The sequence below is a fragment of the Lampetra planeri genome, unplaced genomic scaffold (genome assembly GCF_965212315.1).
Source record: "Lampetra planeri unplaced genomic scaffold, kcLamPlan1.2.h2 scaffold_1352, whole genome shotgun sequence".
Taxonomy (NCBI): domain Eukaryota; kingdom Metazoa; phylum Chordata; class Hyperoartia; order Petromyzontiformes; family Petromyzontidae; genus Lampetra; species Lampetra planeri.
Window position 1 is genome coordinate 8,418 of NW_027614070.1, and position 21,819 is coordinate 30,236.

Genomic DNA, 21,819 nt, shown 5'->3' on the forward strand with positions numbered 1-21,819 from the left:
AACAGATGTGTCTTTTCTTTCAGGTGTCGGTGGTGAACAACTCACTCCAGTCAGGAATGAAGAGTTCAGTGTAGAAGACAGCTCTGTTACTCTGTCCTACAATTACTACAAAGCTGCTACATCAGCTGATTACTTCTTCTGGTATCGACAATATCCTGGAACACCACCAGAATTCCTTCTCGTCTCATTCAGATAAAGGAAAAATATTTATAACATCAATCTCTGGACTGTCTGTCACAGTCAGTGATGATACAAGAAGAATGGATCTACAGATCAGGTCTGCTGCAGTGTCTGACTCTGCTGTGTACTACTGTGCTCTGCGGCCCACAGTGACAGGAAACATCTAAACTCTGTACAAAAACCTCTGGAGGAAACACATCAGGATAACACACAACGTCCACTAGGGGAAGACATGTTCAAACAGGTGTTCCACAACTTCTGTATTATGAAGAAAGTTGATATGATGGACAAGATAGGAGTTCCTCATCAGATGATAAAGAGGAAGGGCCAACGATGTGAAGACTCAGATCCATCAGAGTATCAATGTTCTTCCTCTCTCTCCTCCCTCTCACTGCAGACATGAAGCACTGGCTGACAAACATCCTGATTCTGACTCTCTGGCAAGGTATCTCTATAAACCTACTGATTGTTCTTCTTTCCTCAATCATCTTCATTGATCATCTCTTCCTCTGGATGTTCTGTTCTTCCCCAGAGTGTAAAGGACAAGACAAAGTGACCCAGCAGACAGGAGATGTCATTGCTGCTGAAGGACAGACAGTTACACTGGATTGTACCTTTGACACCAGTGATACAGGTTTCACTCTGTTCTGGTACAAACAAGAAAAGAACAGTTTTCCCAGGTTTATGCTGAGACGCTTCAACTCTGGAAAAGGAGATAATGCTGCCGAGTTCCAGAAGGAGAGATTTGATGCCACAGTCAACAAGCCATCCTTTCATCTACAGATCAGGTCTGCTGCAGTGTCTGACTCTGCTGTGTACTACTGTGCTCTGCGGCCCACAGTGACAGGAAACATCTAAACTCTGTACAAAAACCTCTGGAGAAAACACGTCAGAATAACACACACCCTCCACTAGGGGGAGACATCTTCCAGAGGGCGGTACACTACTTCTGTCCTGAGTTCAAACATTCAGTCAATAACTTCTGCTGTGAACAGAACAATTCTCACACTGAATGTTCAACATCAGTTTTCTCCTGCTGGTTTCAACCTTGTTGTAGAGATGGAACGTTGGCTGTGGATTATTCTGGCTGCTCTTTTCTTTGGTGAGACTGAAAACACATCAGGTTTTTAGGAAATATATTTCAGCTGGAGTTCAGAGGAGAACTGTCTCATGTCTGATACTTCATTTTCTTTACTTTTTTACAGGACGAGTAGCAGGAGATAAAATCTCTCCTGTACAAGAAGAAGTCAGTGGAACAGAAGGAGAATCTGTCACACTCACATGTAACTATGAGACAAGTGATATCTCTGTGTCTCTTCACTGGTACAAACATCTTTCCAACCTTCATCCACCTCAGTTTATACACTCTGGAAAAGAGCGAGAGCATACAGTGATCATAACATTCCTGATGGATATGACTCTCAGACATCGTGGACATCCACTGACCTGATTATTAAAACACTGACCCTGGCAGACACAGCTCTCTACTACTGTGCTCTTCAGCCCACAATGATAGAAAGGTGTAGAAGAGGTTGTACAAAAACCTGAAGACAGAGATGTGTCTCCTCTTCAAAGAGGAGGGAAGTGGTATCAAACCACATCATCTTCTTGTTGTTTTATCAGAGTCACTGTGGTTACAGCTGCTAATGAAACACTGTGGGAGGATTCACATGAGCAGCAAATCCACATGTATGAGAAACCAGCTGTGTGACTCTTCAAACACAAGAACACTTGATAGATAAATGGACGTTGACTGACTCTGTCCTCTCTGTCCTCTGTGAGACATGATCACCTCCTTCCATTGTTCTCTGTCCTCAGCAACATGTTGAGCTTCAGTCCAAATACAAACTGAAGCTGGAGAAGAAAGTTGTGAGACAGGAAACGTGTCACCTGACACATCCAATGACACAGGGCTGTGAAGGAGCTCTGTCTCTGTGATCAGACTCCTCCTTCAACTCCAACAACTCAGTGTTGATCCACACTAAACACAGAGGTCACATTCTTCTCTAACTCTCTGGAGCTCAGAGTTCCTCACCACTGCACCAATGATTTCTCTGTTCATCTCAGTGTTGCTGGCTGCTTTGTGCCTCGGTATGAACACAACTGTGTCTGTGATGTCAGCTCAACACCCAAAGGATTCTTTGAACACTTCACTGACGCTGTTTGTTGTTTGACAGAATGCAGAACACAAAAAGACAACGTGCTGCAGCCAGAAGGAGATGTGACTGCTACTGAAGGAGAGGAAGTGACACTGGACTGTCAATACAGCAGCAGTTCAAATGGTGACGACCTCTACTGGTTCCTACAGGAAGGAAACAAGGAGCCCAGATTCATTCTGAGCCGCTTTAACAGAGACAATGGGAACACGGCAGAGGAGATGAAGGAAAGATTTTCATCCACACTGGATAAAAAAACAAGATCAGTTCCTCTGAAGATCCACAAGTTACAAGTGTCTGACTCTGCTGTGTACTACTGTGCTCTGCGGCCCACAGTGACAGGAAACATCTAAACTCTGTACAAAAACCTCTGGAGGAAACACATCAGAATATCACACAACCTCCACTAGGGGGAGACACACAACTTTACACAATGACTCATCAATCACTGAACCAATAGGAGACAATCATCCACCAAGTGTTTCTCTTCTCTGTTGTTTCCACATTCACAGTTCAACAGACAAACCAGAAACTTTACGTTCATTCAACATGCTGACATTACATTATTTACTGCTTCTACTCACTCTGACAGGTACGTCACTTTCTGCTTTTGGACAACTCCAACCTTTTCTAAATATCACAATCATACAAGATGTTAAAACAGATGTGTCTTTTCTTTCAGGTGTCGGTGGTGAACAACTCACTCCAGTCAGGAATGAAGAGTTCAGTGTAGAAGACAGCTCTGTTACTCTGTCCTACAATTACTACAAAGCTGCTACATCTGATGAATACTTCTTCTGGTATCGACAATATCCTGGAACACCACCAGAATTCCTTCTCTCTCATTCAGATAAAGGAAAAATACTGAAGACATCAATCTCTGGACTGTCTGTCACAGTCAGTGATGATAAAAGAAGAATGGATCTACAGATCAGGTCTGCTGCAGTGTCTGACTCTGCTGTGTACTACTGTGCTCTGCGGCCCACAGTGACAGGAAACATCTAAACTCTGTACAAAAACCTCTGGAGTAAGAATAGAATAACACACAACGTCCACTAGGGGGAGACATGTTCAAACAGGTGTTCCACAACTTCTGTATTATGAAGAAAGTTGATATGATGGACAAGATAGGAGTTCCTCAGTAGATGATAAAGAGGAAGGGCCAACGATGTGAAGACTCAGATCCATCAGAGTATCAATGTTCTTCCTCTCTCTCCTCCCTCTCACTGCAGACATGAAGCACTGGCTGACAAACATCCTGATTCTGACTCTCTGGCAAGGTATCTCTATAAACCTACTGATTGTTCTTCTTTCCTCAACCATCTTCATTGACATCATCTCTTCCTCTGGATGTTCTGTTCTTCCCAGATTGTAAAGGACAAGACAAAGTGACCCAGCAGACAGGAGATGTCATTGCTGCTGAAGGACAGACAGTTACATTGGATTGTACCTTTGACACCAGTTCTAGTTCTCCATATTTGTTCTGGTACAAACTAGAAGAAAACAGTTTTCCCAGGTTTATGCTGAAACGCTTCATCTCTGGAAAAGGAGATAATGCTGCAAAGTTCCAGAAGGAGAGATTTGATGCCACAGTCAACAAGCCATCCTTTCATCTACAGATCAGGTCTGCTGCAGTGTCTGACTCTGCTGTGTACTACTGTGCTCTGCAGCCCACAGCGACAGGAAACATCTAAACTCTGTACAAAAACCTCTGGAGGAAACACATCAGAATAACATACAACCTCCACTAGGGGGAGACATCTTCCAGAAGGCGGTACACTACTTCTGTCCTGAGTTCAAACATTCAGTTAATAACTTCTGCTGTGAACAGAACAATTCTCACACTGAATGTTCAACATCAGTTTCTCCTGCTGGTTTCAACCTTGTTGTAGAGATGGAACGTTGGCTGTGGATTATTCTGGCTGCTCTTTTCTTTGGTGAGACTGAAAACACATCAGGTTTTTAGTAAATATATTTCAGCTGGAGTTCAGAGGAGAAAAGTCTCATGTCTGATACTTCACTTTCTCTACTTTTTACAGGACGAGTAGCAGGAGATAAAATCTCGCCTGTACAAGAAGAAGTCAGTGGAACAGAAGGAGAATCTGTCACACTCACATGTAACTATGAGACAAGTGGCATATATCCAACTCTTTACTGGTACAAACATCTTTCCAACCTTCATCCACCTCAGTTTATACTCTGGAAAGGAGCGAGAGCATACAGTGATCAATACATTCCTGATGGATATGACTCTCAGACATCGTGGACATCCACTGACCTGATTATTAAAACACTGACCCTGGCAGACACAGCTCTCTACTACTGTGCTCTTCAGCCCACAATGATAGAAAGTGTAGAAGAGGTTGTACAAAAACCTGAAGACAGAGATGTGTCTCCTCTTCAAAGAGGAGGGAAGTGGTATCAAACCACATCATCTTCTTGTTGTTTTATCAGAGTCACTGTGGTTATAGCTGCTGATGAAACACTGTGGGAGGATTCACATGAGCAGCAAATCCACATGTATGAGAAACCAGCTGTGTGATAGCTTGGAAACATAGACACACCCCAGTATTAGCAGATGTCATCTGTAGCCAGGGTTTCATCTACAAACTGACTGTGACCTTGCAAGCTGCAAAATTTAAACCCTGGTCTGGCCAATCACATCGCGTGCAGAGTCGGTGGGCGGGCTTAACATGATGACGACAGACTTAGACCGTTCCACGTGTTGTCCCAGACAGTCTCTGCTACATGTAAATAAAAAAGTTGTCTGCTAGTGAACAGCAGTCATTGGGGTCGGTTTTGACCTTGACGTTGAACGATTTGGAGTTCAGCTTTTCCACAACACATCAAACGTGGAACACTTGCCCATGGACTCTCTTCTGTCGCTCTGTGTCACCTTCTTCATTGTCCTGTAGCGAGGGGGAATTTCAAAGGCAGCCGTTTCTCCCCCCTCTCGGACTGAGTCCTGCCAATAGTGAGTGCTCAGATCAAAAACATCTCGATATAGGTCTGGTTACACTGTCCACCAGACTAGGCCAGGCTGACTGTGTGAACACTTGATAGATATATGGATGTTGACTGACTCTGTCCTCTCTGTCCTCTGTGAGACATGATCACCTCCTTCCATTGTTCTCTGTCCTAAGCAACATGTTGAGCTTCAGTCCAAATACAAACTGAAGCTGGAGAAGAAAGTTGTGAGACAGGAAACGTGTCACCTGACACATCCAATGACGCGGGGCTGTGAAGGAGCTCTGTCTCTGTGATCAGACTCCTCCTTCAACTCCAACAACTCAGTGTTGATCCACACTAAACACAGAGGTCACATTCTTCTCTAACTCTCTGGAGCTCAGAGTTCCTCACCACTGCACCAATGATTTCTCTGTTCATCTCAGTGTTGCTGGCTGCTTTGTGCCTCGGTATGAACACAACTGTGTCTGTCATGTCAGCTCAACACCCAAAGGATTCTTTGAACACTTCACTGACGCTGTTTGTTGTTTGACAGAATGCAGAACACAAAAAGACAACGTGCTGCAGCCAGAAGGAGATGTGACTGCTACTGAAGGAGAGGAAGTGACACTGGACTGTCAATACAGCAGCAGTTCAACAGGTGACTACCTCTACTGGTTCCTACAGGAAGGAAACAAGGAGCCCAGATTCATCCTGAGCCGCATTAACAGAGACAACGGGAACACGGCAGAGGAAATGAAGGAAAGATTTTCATCCACACTGGATAAAAAAACAAGATCAGTTCCTCTGAAGATCCACAAGTTACAAGTGTCTGACTCTGCTGAGTACTACTGTGCTCTGCGGCCCACAGTGACAGGAAACATCTAAACTCTGTACAAAAACCTCTGGAGGAAACACATCAGAATATCACACAACGTCCACTAGGGGGAGACATGTTCAAGCAGGTGGTCCACTACTTCTGTATGATGAAGAAACATGATATGCTGGAGAAGATAAGAGTTCCTCATGAGATGATAAAGAGGAAGGGCCAACGATGTGAAGACTCAGATCCATCAGAGTATCAATGTTCTTCCTCTTTCTCCTCCCTCTCAGTGCAGACATGAAGCACTGGCTGACAAACATCCTCATTCTGACTCTCTGGCAAGGTATCTCTATAAACCTACTGACTGTTCTTCTTTCCTCAATCATCTTCATTGATCATCTCTTCCTCTGGATGTTCTGTTCTTCCCCAGAGTGTAAAGGACAAGACAAAGTGACCCAGCAGACAGGAGATGTCATTGCTGCTGAAGGACAGACAGTTACACTGGATTGTACCTTTGACACCAGTTCTAGTTCTCCATATTTGTTCTGGTACAAACTAGAAGAAAACAGTTTTCCCAGGTTTATGCTGAAACGCTTCATCTCTGGAAGAGGAGATAATGCTGCCGAGTTCCAGAAGGAGAGATTTGATGCCACAGTCAACAAGCCATCCTTTCATCTACAGATCAGGTCTGCTGCAGTGTCTGACTCTGCTGTGTACTACTGTGCTCTGCAGCCCACAGTGACAGGAAACATCTAAACTCTGTACAAAAACCTCTGGAGAAAACACATCAGAATAACACACAACCTCCACTAGGAGGAGACATTCTAGTTTCTGTTCATTCATCAGTCAGTCGTGATGTAGAGTTGAGGACATGAAGAGGTTCAACAGGAGTCTCCTCCTGCTGAACACAGAAGAAGCTGCATGTCTGACAGTTGTTTGATTCCAGCTGTGAACATCAGACAAAACACAACTCACAAAACTGATCACAACTGATTCAAACTGAACATTCACTAACAGCTTTTCTCCAGCGTAACCATGGAAACACTGACTGTACTGTTACTTCTCTCAGCTCTTGTAGGTACGTACATTTGTTTCATGATGTGATTTCTTCAGATGTTGTGTGATCAGAGCTGTAAATAAAACATGTTTCCTTCACCAGGTAAAACCTGTGAAGCAGATATTACTGCCAGCAGAGATGACGTGTTTTCATCAGAGGGTGGTAGTGTCACTCTGTCCTGTGAATATTCAGTAAGAGCTGATAATCTCCAGTGGTACCGACAAGATCCTGGATCAGCTCCTGAGTTTCTTCTACTGATCACTGACAGAACATCTAAAAATGTGGTGAAGGCAAAACCTCCAGACCCTCGACTGACTGCTGATCTGAACCAGAAGAGAAATCGAGTGGATCTACAGATCAGGTCTGCTGCAGTGTCTGACTCTGCTGTGTACTACTGTGCTCTGCAGCCCACAGTGACAGGAAACATCTAAACTCTGTACAAAAACCTCTGGAGGAAACACATCAGGATAACACACAACGTCCACTAGGGGGAGACATGTTCAAGCAGGTGGTCCACTACTTCTGTATGATGAAGAAACATGATATGCTGGAGAAGATAAGAGTTCCTCATCAGATGATAAAGAGGGAGGGCCAACGATGTGAAGACTCAGATCCATCAGAGTATCAATGTTCTTCCTCTCTCTCCTCCCTCTCACTGCAGACATGAAGCACTGGCTGACAAACATCCTGATTCTGACTCTCTGGCAAGGTATCTCTATAAACCTACTGATTGTTCTTCTTTCCTCAATCATCTTCATTGATCATCTCTTCCTCTGGATGTTCTGTTCTTCCCCAGAGTGTAAAGGACAAGACAAAGTGACCCAGCAGACAGGAGATGTCATTGCTGCTGAAGGACAGACAGTTACACTGGATTGTACCTTTGACACCAGTGATCCTTCTCCATCTTTGTTCTGGTACAAACAAGAAGAAAACAGTTTCCCCAAGTTTATGCTGAGACGCTATATCTCTGGAAGAGGAGATAATGCTGCCGAGTTCCACAAGGAGAGATTTGATGCCACAGTCAACAAGCCATCCTTTCATCTACAGATCAGGTCTGCTGCAGTGTCTGACTCTGCTGTGTACTACTGTGCTCTGCGGCCCACAGTGACAGGAAACATCTAAACTCTGTAAAAAAAACCTCTGGAGTAAGAATAGAATAACACACAACGTCCACTAGGGGGAGACATGTTCAAGCACGTGGTCCACTACTTCTGTATGATGAAGAAACATGATATGATCGAGAAGATAAGAGTTCCTCATCAGATGATAAAGAGGAAGGGCCAACGATGTGAAGACTCAGATCCATCAGAGTATCAATGTTCTTCCTCTCTCTCCTCCCTCTCACTGCAGACATGAAGCACTGGCTGACAAACATCCTGATTCTGACTCTCTGGCAAGGTATCTCTATAAACATACTGATTGTTCTTCTTTCCTCAATCATCTTCATTGATCATCTCTTCCTCTGGATGTTCTGTTCTTCCCCAGATTGTAAAGGACAAGACAAAGTGACCCAGCAGACAGGAGATGTCATTGCTGCTGAAGGACAGACAGTTACACTGGATTGTACCTTTCACACCAGTGATACAGATTTCACTCTGTTCTGGTACAAACAAGAAAAGAACAGTTTCCCCAAATTTATGCTGAGACGCTATATCTCTGGAAGAGGAGATAATGCTGCCGAGTTCCACAAGGAGAGATTTGATGCCACAGTCAACAAGCCATCCTTTCATCTACAGATCAGGTCTGCTGCAGTGTCTGACTCTGCTGTGTACTACTGTGCTCTGCAGCCCACAGTGACAGGAAAAATCTAAACTCTGTACAAAAACCTCTGGAGGAAACACATCAGAATAACATACAACCTCCACTAGGGGGAGACATCTTCCAGAAGGCGGTACACTACTTCTGTCCTGAGTTCAAACATTCAGTCAATAACTTCTGCTGTGAACAGAACAATTCTCACACTGAATGTTCAACATCAGTTTCTCCTGCTGGTTTCAACCTTGTTGTAGAGATGGAACGTTGGCTGTGGATTATTGTGGCTGCTCTTTTCTTTGGTGAGACTGAAAACACATCAGGTTTTTAGGAAATATATTTCAGCTGGAGTTCAGAGGAGAACTGTCTCATGTCTGATACTTCATTTTCTCTACTTTTTACAGGACGAGTAGCAGGAGATAAAATCTCTCCTGTACAAGAAGAAGTCAGTGGAACAGAAGGAGAATCTGTCACACTCACATGTAACTATGAGACAAGTGATATCTCTGTGTCTCTTCACTGGTACAAACATCTTTCCAACCTTCATCCACCTCAGTTTATACTCTGGAAAGGAGCGAGAGCATACAGTGATCAATACATTCCTGATGGATATGACTCTCAGACATCGTGGACATCCACTGACCTGATTATTAAAACACTGACCCTGGCAGACACAGCTCTCTACTACTGTGCTCTGAGACGCACAATGATAGAAAGTGTAGAAGAGGTTGTACAAAAACCTGAAGACAGAGATGTGTCTCCTCTTCAAAGAGGAGGGAAGTGGTATCAAACCACATCATCTTCTTGTTGTTTTATCAGAGTCACTGTGGTTACAGCTGCTAATGAAACACTGTGGGAGGATTCACATGAGCAGCAAATCCACATGTATGAGAAACCAGCTGTGTGACTCTTCAAACACAAGAACACTTGATAGATAAATGGACGTTGACTGACTCTGTCCTCTTTGTCCTCTGTGAGACATGATCACCTCCTTCCATTGTTCTCTGTCCTCAGAAACATGTTGAGCTTCAGTCCAAATACAAACTGAAGCTGGAGAAGAAAATCACTGATTCTGTGTTCAGGAACAAAAAGAGTGTGGACTTGTTGTGAGACAGGATACGTGTCACCTGACACATCCAATGACACGGGGCTGTGAAGGAGCTCTGTCTCTGTGATCAGACTCCTCCTTCAACTCCAACAACTCAGTGTTGATCCACACTAAACACAGAGGTCACATTCTTCTCTAACTCTCTGGAGCTCAGAGTTCCTCACCACTGCACCAATGATTTCTCTGTTCATCTCAGTGTTGCTGGCTGCTTTGTGCCTCGGTATGAACACAACTGTGTCTGTCATGTCAGCTCAACACCCAAAGGATTCTTTGAACACTTCACTGACGCTGTTTGTTGTTTGACAGAATGCAGAACACAAAAAGACAACGTGCTGCAGCCAGAAGGAGATGTGACTGCTACTGAAGGAGAGGAAGTGACACTGGACTGTCAATACAGCAGCAGTTCAACAGGTGACTACCTCTACTGGTTCCTACAGGAAGGAAACAAGGAGCCCAGATTCATCCTGAGCCGCTTTAACAGAGACAATGGGAACACGGCAGAGGAAATGAAGGAGAGATTTTCATCCACACTGGATAAAAAAACAAGATCAGTTCCTCTGAAGATCCACAAGTTACAAGTGTCTGACTCTGCTGTGTACTACTGTGCTCTGCAGCCCACAGTGACAGGAAACATCTAAACTGTGTACAAAAACCTCTGGAGAAAACACATCAGAATATCACACAACCTCCACTAGGGGGAGACATGTTCAAACAGGTGGTCCACTACTTCTGTATGATGAAGAAACATGATATGCTGGAGAAGATAAGTGTTCTTCAGTAGATGATAAAGAGGAAGGGCCAACGATGTGAAGACTCAGATCCATCAGAGTATCAATGTTCTTCCTCTCTCTCCTCCCTCTCACTGCAGACATGAAGCACTGGCTGACAAACATCCTCATTCTGACTCTCTGGCAAGGTATCTCTATAAACCTACTGATTGTTCTTCTTTCCTCAATCATCTTCATTGATCATCTCTTCCTCTGGATGTTCTGTTCTTCCCCAGAGTGTAAAGGACAAGACAAAGTGACCCAGCAGACAGGAGATGTCATTGCTGCTGAAGGACAGACAGTTACATTGGATTGTACCTTTGACACCAGTGATACTTTTCCATATTTGTTCTGGTACAAACAAGAAGAAAACAGTTTTCCCAGGTTTATGCTGAAAGGCTTCAACTCTGGAAGAGGAGATAATGCTGCCGAGTTCCAGAAGGAGAGATTTGATGCCACAGTCAACAAGCCATCCTTTCATCTACAGATCAGGTCTGCTGCAGTGTCTGACTCTGCTGTGTACTACTGTGCTCTGCGGCCCACAGTGACAGGAAACATCTAAACTCTGTACAAAAACCTCTGGAGTAAGAATAGAATAACACACAACGTCAGCTAGGGGGAGACATGTTCAAACAGGTGTTCCACAACTTCTGTATTATGAAGAAAGTTGATATGATGGACAAGATAGGAGTTCCTCAGTAGATGATAAAGAGGAAGGGCCAACGATGTGAAGACTCAGATCCATCAGAGTATCAATGTTCTCCCTCTCTCTCCTCCCTCTCACTGCAGACATGAAGCACTGGCTGACAAACATCCTGATTCTGACTCTCTGGCAAGGTATCTCTACAAACCTACTGATTGTTCTTCTTTCCTCAACCATCTTCATTGATCATCTCTTCCTCTGGATGTTCTGTTCTCCCCCAGATTGTAAAGGACAAGACAAAGTGACCCAGCAGACAGGAGATGTCATTGCTGCTGAAGGACAGACAGTTACACTGGATTGTACCTTTGACACCAGTAATGCAGGTTTCACTCTGTTCTGGTACAAACAAGAAGAAAACAGTTTCCCCAAGTTTATGCTGAAACGCTTCAACTCTGGAAGAGGAAATAATGCTGCCGAGTTCCAGAAGGAGAGATTTGATGCCACAGTCAACAAGCCATCCTTTCATCTACAGATCAGGTCTGCTGCAGTGTCTGACTCTGCTGTGTACTACTGTGCTCTGCAGCCCACAGTGACAGGAAACATCTAAACTCTGTACAAAAACCTGGAGGAAACACATCAGAATAACATACAACCTCCACTAGGGGGAGACATTCTAGTTTCTGTTCATTCATCAGTCAGTCGTGATGTAGCGTTGAGGACATGAAGAGGTTCAACAGGAGTCTCCTCCTGCTGAACACAGAAGAAGCTGCATGTCTGACAGTTGTTTGATTCCAGCTGTGAACATCAGACCAAACACAACTCACAAAACTGATCACAACTGATTCAAACTGAACATTCACTTAAAGCTTTTCTCCAGCGTAACCATGGAAACACTGACTGTACTGTTACTTCTCTCAGCTCTTGTAGGTACGTACATTTGTTTCATGATGTGATTTCTTCAGATGTTGTGTGATCAGAGCTGTAAATAAAACATGTTTCCTTCACCAGGTAAAACCTGTGAAGCAGATATTACTGCCAGCAGAGATGACGTGTTTTCATCAGAGGGTGGTAGTGTCACTCTGTCCTGTGAATATTCAGTAAGAGCTGATAATCTCCAGTGGTACCGACAAGATCCTGGATCAGCTCCTGAGTTTCTTCTACTGATCACTGATACAACATCTAAAAATGTGGTGAAGGCAAAACCTCCAGACCCTCGACTGACTGCTGATCTGAACCAGAAGAGAAATCGAGTGGATCTACAGATCAGGTCTGCTGCAGTGTCTGACTCTGCTGTGTACTACTGTGCTCTGCAGCCCACAGTGACAGGAAACATCTAAACTCTGTACAAAAACCTCTGGAGGAAACACATCAGAATAACACACAACCTCCACTAGGGGGAGACACTACTTCTGTCCTGAGTTCAAACATTCAGTCAATAACTTCTGCTGTGAACAGAACAATTCTCACACTGAATGTTCAACATCAGTTTCTCCTGCTGGTTTCAACCTTGTTGTAGAGATGGAACGTTGGCTGTGGATTATTCTGGCTGCTCTTTTCTTTGGTGAGACTGAAAACACATCAGGTTTTTAGGAAATATATTTCAGCTGGAGTTCAGAGCAGAACTGTCTCATGTCTGATACTTCATTTTCTTTACTTTTTACAGGACGAGTAGCAGGAGATAAAATCTCTCCTGTACAAGAAGAAGTCAGTGGAACAGAAGGAGAATCTGTCACACTCACATGTAACTATGAGACAAGTGATATCTTTGTGTCTCTTCACTGGTACAAACATCTTTCCAACCTTCATCCACCTCAGTTTATACTCTGGAAAGACGCGAGAGCACACAGTGATCAAAACATTCCTGATGGATATGACTCTCAGACATCATGGACATCCACTGACCTGATTATTAAAACACTGACCCTGGCAGACACAGCTCTCTACTACTGTGCTCTTCAGCCCACAATGATAGAAAGTGTAGAAGAGGTTGTACAAAAACCTGAAGACAGAGATGTGTCTCCTCTTCAAAGAGGAGGGAAGTGGTATCAAACCACATCATCTTCTTGTTGTTTTATCAGAGTCACTGTGGTTACAGCTGCTAATGAAACACTGTGGGAGGATTCACATGAGCAGCAAATCCACATGTATGAGAAACCAGCTGTGTGACTCTTCAAACACAAGAACACTTGATAGATAAATGGACGTTGACTGACTCTGTCCTCTCTGTCCTCTGTGAGACATGATCACCTCCTTCCATTGTTCTCTGTCCTCAGAAACATGTTGAGCTTCAGTCCAAATACAAACTGAAGCTGGAGAAGAAAGTTGTGAGACAGGAAACGTGTCACCTGACACATCCAATGACACAGGGCTGTGAAGGAGCTCTGTCTCTGTGATCAGACTCCTCCTTCAACTCCAACAACTCAGTGTTGATCCACACTAAACACAGAGGTCACATTCTTCTCTAACTCTCTGGAGCTCAGAGTTCCTCACCACTTGCATCAATGATTTCTCTGTTCATCTCAGTGTTGCTGGCTGCTTTGTGCCTCGGTATGAACACAACTGTGTCTGTCATGTCAGCTCAACACCCAAAGGATTCTTTGAACACTTCACTGACGCTGTTTGTTGTTTGACAGAATGCAGAACACAAAAAGACAACGTGCTGCAGCCAGAAGGAGATGTGACTGCTACTGAAGGAGAGGAAGTGACACTGGACTGTCAATACAGCAGCAGTTCAACAGGTGACTACCTCTACTGGTTCCTACAGGAAGGAAACAAGGAGCCCAGATTCATCCTGAGCCGCATTAACAGAGACAACGGGAACACGGCAGAGGAGATGAAGGAAAGATTTTCATCCACACTGGATAAAAAAACAAGATCAGTTCCTCTGAAGATCCACAAGTTACAAGTGTCTGACTCTGCTGTGTACTACTGTGCTCTGCAGCCCACAGTGACAGGAAACATCTAAACTCTGTACAAAAACCTCAGGAGGAAACACATCAGAATATCACACAACCTCCACTAGGGGGAGACACACAACTTTACACAATGACTCATCAATCAGTGAACCAATAGGAGACAATCATCCACCAAGTGTTTCTCTTCTCTGTTGTTTCCACATTCACAGTTCACCAGACAAACCAGAAACTTTACCTTCATTCAACATGCTGACATTACATTACTTACTGCTTCTACTCACTCTGACAGGTACGTCACTTTCTGCTTTTGGACAACTCCAACCTTTTCTAAATATCACAATTATACAAGATGTTCAAACAGATGTGTCTTTTCTTTCAGGTGTCGGTGGTGAACAACTCACTCCAGTCAGGAATGAAGAGTTCAGTGTAGAAGACAGCTCTGTTACTCTGTCCTACAATTACTACAAAGCTGCTACATCTGATGAATACTTCTTCTGGTATCGACAATATCCTGGAACACCACCAGAATTCCTTCTCTCTCATTCAGATAAAGGAAAAATATTGAAGACATCAATCTCTGGACTGTCTGTCACAGTCAGTGATGATAAAAGAAGAATGGATCTACAGATCAGGTCTGCTGCAGTGTCTGACTCTGCTGTGTACTACTGTGCTCTGCGGCCCACAGTGACAGGAAACATCTAAACTCTGTACAAAAACCTCTGGAGTAAGAATAGAATAACACACAACGTCCACTAGGGGAAGACATGTTCAAACAGGTGTTCCACAACTTCTGTATTATGAAGAAAGTTGATATGATGGACAAGATAGGAGTTCCTCAGTAGATGATAAAGAGGAAGGGCCAACGATGTGAAGACTCAGATCCATCAGAGTATCAATGTTCTTCCTCTCTCTCCTCCCTCTCACTGCAGACATGAAGCACTGGCTGACAAACATCCTGATTCTGACTCTCTGGCAAGGTATCTCTATAAACCTACTGATTGTTCTTCTTTCCTCAATCATCTTCATTGATCATCTCTTCCTCTGGATGTTCTGTTCTTCCCCAGATTGTAAAGGACAACACAAAGTGACCCAGCAGACAGGAGATGTCATTGCTGCTGAAGGACAGACAGTTACACTGGATTGTACCTTTGACACCAGTGATACAGGTTTCACTCTGTTCTGGTACAAACAAGAAAAGAACAGTTTTCCCAGGTTTATGCTGAGACGCTTCAACTCTGGAAAAGGAGATAATGCTGCCGAGTTCCAGAAGGAGAGATTTGATGCCACAGTCAACAAGCCATCCTTTCATCTACAGATCAGGTCTGCTGCAGTGTCTGACTCTGCTGTGTACTACTGTGCTCTGCAGCCCACAGTGACAGGAAACATCTAAACTCTGTACAAAAACCTCTGGAGAAAACACATCAGAATAACACACACCCTCCACTAGGTGGAGACATCTTCCAGAAGGCGGTACATTCCTTCTGTCCTGAGTTCAAACATTCAGTCAATAACTTCTGCTGTGAACAGAACAATTCTCACACTGAATGTTCAACATCAGTTTCTCCTGCTGGTTTCAACCTTGTTGTAGAGATGGAACGTTGGCTGTGGATTATTCTGGCTGTTTTTTTCTTTGGTGAGACTGAAAACACATCAGGTTTTTAGGAAATATATTTCAGCTGGAGTTCAGAGGAGAACTGTCTCATGTCTGATACTTCATTTTCTTTACTTTTTACAGGACGAGTAGCAGGAGATAAAATCTCTCCTGTACAAGAAGAAGTCAGTGGAACAGAAGGAGAATCTGTCACACTCACATGTAACTATGAGACAAGCGGCATATATCTAGCTCTTCACTGGTACAAACATCTTTCCAACCTTCATCCACCTCAGTTTATACTCTGGAAAGGAGCGAGAGCATACAGTGATCAAAACATTCCTGATGGATATGACTCTCAGACATCATGGACATCCACTGACCTGATTATTAAAACACTGACCCTGGCAGACACAGCTCTCTACTACTGTGCTCTTCAGCCCACAATGATAGAAAGTGTAGAAGAGGTTGTACAAAAACCTGAAGACAGAGATGTGTCTCCTCTTCAAAGAGGAGGGAAGTGGTATCAAACCACATCATCTTCTTGTTGTTTTATCAGAGTCACTGTGGTTACAGCTGCTAATGAAACACTGTGGGAGGATTCACATGAGCAGCAAATCCACATGTATGAGAAACCAGCTGTGTGACTCTTCAAACACAAGAACACTTGATAGATAAATGGACGTTGACTGACTCTGTCCTCATTGTCCTCTGTGAGACATGATCACCTCCTTCCATTGTTCTCTGTCCTCAGAAACATGTTGAGCTTCAGTCCAAATACAAACTGAAGCTGGAGAAGAAAGTTGTGAGACAGGAAACGTGTCACCTGACACATCCAATGACACAGGGCTGTGAAGGAGCTCTGTCTCTGTGATCAGACTCCTCCTTCAACTCCAACAACTCAGTGTTGATCCACACTAAACACAGAGGTCACATTCTTCTCTAACTCTCTGGAGCTCAGAGTTCCTCACCACTGCACCAATGATTTCTCTGTTCATCTCAGTGTTGCTGGCTGCTTTGTGCCTCGGTATGAACACAACTGTGTCTGTCATGTCAGCTCAACACCCAAAGGATTCTTTGAACAGTTCACTGACGCTGTTTGTTGTTTGACAGAATGCAGAACACAAAAAGACAACGTGCTGCAGCCAGAAGGAGATGTGACTGCTACTGAAGGAGAGGAAGTGACACTGGACTGTCAATACAGCAGCAGTTCAACAGGTGACTACCTCTACTGGTTCCTACAGGAAGGAAACAAGGAGCCCAGATTCATCCTGAGCCGCATTAACAGAGACAACGGGAACACGGCAGAGGAGATGAAGGAAAGATTTTCATCCACACTGGATAAAAAAACAAGATCAGTTCCTCTGAAGATCCACAAGTTACAAGTGTCTGACTCTGCTGTGTACTACTGTGCTCTGCAGCCCACAGTGACAGGAAACATCTAAACTGTGTACAAAAACCTCTGGAGAAAACACATCAGAATATCACACAACCTCCACTAGGGGGAGACATGTTCAAGCAGGTGTTACACAACTTATGTATTATGAAGAAAGTTGATATGATGGACAAGATAGGAGTTCCTTAGTAGATGATAAAGAGGAAGGGCCAACGATGTGAAGACTCAGATGCATCAGAGTATCAATGTTCTTCCTCTCTCTCCTCCCTCCCACTGCAGACATGAAGCACTGGCTGACAAACATCCTGATTCTGACTCTCTGGCAAGGTATCTCTATAAACCTACTGATTGTTCTTCTTTCCTCAATCATCTTCATTGATCATCTCTTCCTCTGGATGTTCTGTTCTTCCCCAGAGTGTAAAGGACAAGACAAAGTGACCCAGCAGACAGGAGATGTCATTGCTGCTGAAGGACAGACAGTTACATTGGATTGTACCTTTCACACCAGTGATACTTTTCCATATTTGTTCTGGTACAAACTAGAAGAAAACAGTTTTCCCAGGTTTATGCTGAAACGCTTCAACTCTGGAAGAGGAGATAATGCTGCCGAGTTCCACAAGGAGAGATTTGATGCCACAGTCAACAAGCCATCCTTTCATCTACAGATCAGGTCTGCTGCAGTGTCTGACTCTGCTGTGTACTACTGTGCTCTGCAGCCCACAGTGACAGGAAACATCTAAACTCTGTACAAAAACCTCTGGAGGAAACACATCAGAATATCACACAACCTCCACTAGGGGGAGAAATTCTAGTTTCTGTTCACTCATCAGTCAGTCGTGATGTAGAGTTGAGGACATGAAGAGGTTCAACAGGAGTCTCCTCCTGCTGAACACAGAAGAAGCTGCATGTCTGACAGTTGTTTGATTCCAGCTGTGAACATCAGACCAAACACAACTCACAAAACTGATCACAACTGATTCAAACTGAACATTCACTTACAGCTTTTCTCCAGCGTAACCATGGAAACACTGACTGTACTGTTACTTCTCTCAGCTCTCGTAGGTACGTACATTTGTTTCATGATGTGATTTCTTCAGATGTTGTGTGATCAGAGCTGTAAATAAAACATGTTTCCTTCACCAGGTAAAACCTGTGAAGCAGATATTACTGCCAGCAGAGATGACGTGTTTTCATCAGAGGGTGGTAGTGTCACTCTGTCCTGTGAATATTCAGTAAGAGCCAATAATCTCCAGTGGTACCGACAAGATCCTGGATCAGCTCCTGAGTTTCTTCTACTGATCACTGATACAACATCTAAAAATGTGGTGAAAGCAAAACCTCCAGACCCTCGACTGACTGCTGATCTGAACCAGAAAAGAAATCGAGTGGATCTACAGATCAGGTCTGCTGCAGTGTCTGACTCTGCTGTGTACTACTGTGCTCTGCGGCCCACAGTGACAGGAAACATCTAAACTCTGTACAAAAACCTCTGGAGAAAACACATCAGAATAACATACAACCTCCACTAGGGGGAGACATGTTCAAACAGGTGGTCCACTACTTCTGTATGATGAAGAAACATGATATGATTGAGAAGATAAGAGTTCCTCAGTAGATGATAAAGAAGGAAGGGCCAACAATGTGAAGACTCAGATCCATCAGAGTATCAATGTTCTTCCTCTCTCTCCTCCCTCTCACTGCAGACATGAAGCACTGGCTGACAAACATCCTGATTCTGACTCTCTGGCAAGGTATCTCTATATACCTACTGATTGTTCTTCTTTCCTCAATCATCTTCATTGATCATCTCTTCCTCTGGATGTTCTGTTCTTCCCCAGAGTGTAAAGGACAAGACAAAGTGACCCAGCAGACAGGAGATGTCATTGCTGCTGAAGGACAGACAGTTACACTGGATTGTACCTTTGACACCAGTAATGCAGGTTTCACTCTGTTCTGGTACAAACAAGAAGAAAACAGTTTCCCCAAGTTTATGCTGAGACGCTTCAACTCTGGAAGAGGAGATAATGCTGCCGAGTTCCACAAGGAGAGATTTGATGCCACAGTCAACAAGCCATCCTTTCATCTACAGATCAGGTCTGCTGCAGTGTCTGACTCTGCTGTGTACTACTGTGCTCTGCAGCCCACAGTGACAGGAAACATCTAAACTCTGTACAAAAACCTCTGGAGGAAACACATCAGAATATCACACAACCTCCACTAGGGGGAGACATTCTAGTTTCTGTTCATTCATCAGTCAGTCGTGATGTGGAGTTGAGGACATGAAGATCAGGTTCAACAGGAGTGTCCTCCTGCTGAACACAGAAGAAGCTGCATGTCTGACAGTTGTTTGATTCCAGCTGTGAACATCAGACCAAACACAACTCACAAAACTGATCACAACTGATTCAAACTGAACATTCACTTACAGCTTTTCTCCAGCGTAACCATGGAAACACTGACTGTACTGTTACTTCTCTCAGCTCTTGTAGGTATGTACATTTGTTTCATGATGTGATTTCTTCAGATGTTGTGTGATCAGAGCTGTAAATAAAACATGTTTCCTTCACCAGGTAAAACCTGTGAAGCAGATATTACTGCCAGCAGAGATGACGTGTTTTCATCAGAGGGTGGTAGTGTCACTCTGTCCTGTGAATATTCAGTAAGAGCCAATAATCTCCAGTGGTACCGACAAGATCCTGGATCAGCTCCTGAGTTTCTTCTACTGATCACTGATACAACATCTAAAAATGTGGTGAAAGCAAAACCTCCAGACCCTCGACTGACTGCTGATCTGAACCAGAAGAGAAATCGAGTGGATCTACAGATCAGGTCTGCTGCAGTGTCTGACTCTGCTGTGTACTACTGTGCTCTGCAGCCCACAGTGACAGGAAACATCTAAACTCTGTACAAAAACCTCTGGAGTAAACACATCAGAGTAACACACAACATCCTCTAGAGGGGGATGTATTGTTGGTTATGTTTTGCATAAATTGAGATGGTTTACTGGGTGAAAAACAACATAAACTGTTCCAGCCACCTTGACAGAGAGACAAAATACCATCAACGTCCGAGAGAAGAACAAATATTTATACAGTTGATGGACAAACGACCAACAAAAACAAGCAATATGAACATTTTGTTGGAAACAACTTTTAAAATTCAACAAGATTTATTTTTGTAGAAAAGTCAGGTTGGTTTACTGATGAAGACTTTGCTGTTTTCAAATGGCTGAATCTTCTCATGATGGGCTGCTCTTGAAAAGAGCCTCATCTGAACAGATGAAAATTTCATGTGATGTAAATTATAGTTCCTCAGTAGATGATAAAGAGGAAGGGCCAACGATGTGAAGACTCAGATCCATCAGAGTATCAATGTTCTTCCTCTCTCTCCTCCCTCTCACTGCAGACATGAAGCACTGGCTGACAAACATCCTGATTCTGACTCTCTGGCAAGGTATCTCTACAAACCTACTGATTGTTCTTCTTTCCTCAACCATCTTCATTGATCATCTCTTCCTCTGGATGTTCTGTTCTTCCCCAGATTGTGAAGGACAAGACAAAGTGACCCAGCAGACAGGAGATGTCATTGCTGCTGAAGGACAGACAGTTACACTGGATTGTACCTTTGACACCAGTAATGCAGGTTTCACTCTGTTATGGTACAAACAAGAAGAAAACAGTTTCCCCAAGTTTATGCTGAGACGCTTCAACTCTGGAAAAGGAGATAATGCTGCCGAGTTCCACAAGGAGAGATTTGATGCCACAGTCAACAAGCCATCCTTTCATCTACAGATCAGGTCTGCTGCAGTGTCTGACTCTGCTGTGTACTACTGTGCTCTGCAGCCCACAGTGACAGGAAACATCTAAACTCTGTACAAAAACCTCTGGAGGAAACACATCAGAATAACATACAACCTCCACTAGGGGGAGACACACAACTTTACACAATGACTCATCAATCAGTGAACCAATAGGAGACAATCATCCACCAAGTGTTTCTCTTCTCTGTTGTTTCCAAATTCACAGTTCACCAGACAAACCAGAAACTTTACCTTCATTCAACATGCTGACATTACATTACTTACTGCTTCTACTCACTCTGACAGGTACGTCACTTTCTGCTTTTGGACAACTCCAACCTTTTCTAAATATCACAATTATACAAGATGTTCAAACAGATGTGTCTTTTCTTTCAGGTGTCGGTGGTGAACAACTCACTCCAGTCGGGAATGAAGAGTTCAGTGTAGAAGACAGCTCTGTTACTCTGTCCTACAATTACTACAAAGCTGCTACATCTGATGAATACTTCTTCTGGTATCGACAATATCCTGGAACACCACCAGAATTCCTTCTCTCTCATTCAGATAAAGGAAAAATATTGAAGACATCAATCTCTGGACTGTCTGTCACAGTCAGTGATGATAAAAGAAGAATGGATCTACAGATCAGGTCTGCTGCAGTGTCTGACTCTGCTGAGTACTACTGT

The 21,819-nt window shown here is 43.7% G+C and overlaps 3 gene segments (V, D, J or C); all 3 read left to right on the forward strand.

The window, feature by feature from the left end:
* Positions 1-579: 579 nt before the first annotated feature.
* LOC144739177 (T cell receptor alpha variable 18-like) lies at positions 580-2,689 on the forward strand. The segment is given in 2 exon segments: positions 580-625; positions 2,358-2,689. Coding segments are annotated over 2 exon segments (378 nt in total).
* Positions 2,690-10,892: 8,203 nt separating this feature from the next.
* Positions 10,893-14,397, forward strand: LOC144739179 (T cell receptor alpha variable 18-like). The segment is given in 2 exon segments: positions 10,893-10,938; positions 14,066-14,397. Coding segments are annotated over 2 exon segments (378 nt in total).
* Positions 14,398-15,278: 881 nt separating this feature from the next.
* LOC144739180 (T cell receptor alpha variable 18-like) lies at positions 15,279-17,383 on the forward strand. The segment is given in 2 exon segments: positions 15,279-15,324; positions 17,052-17,383. Coding segments are annotated over 2 exon segments (378 nt in total).
* The last annotated feature ends 4,436 nt before the right edge of the window (positions 17,384-21,819 follow it).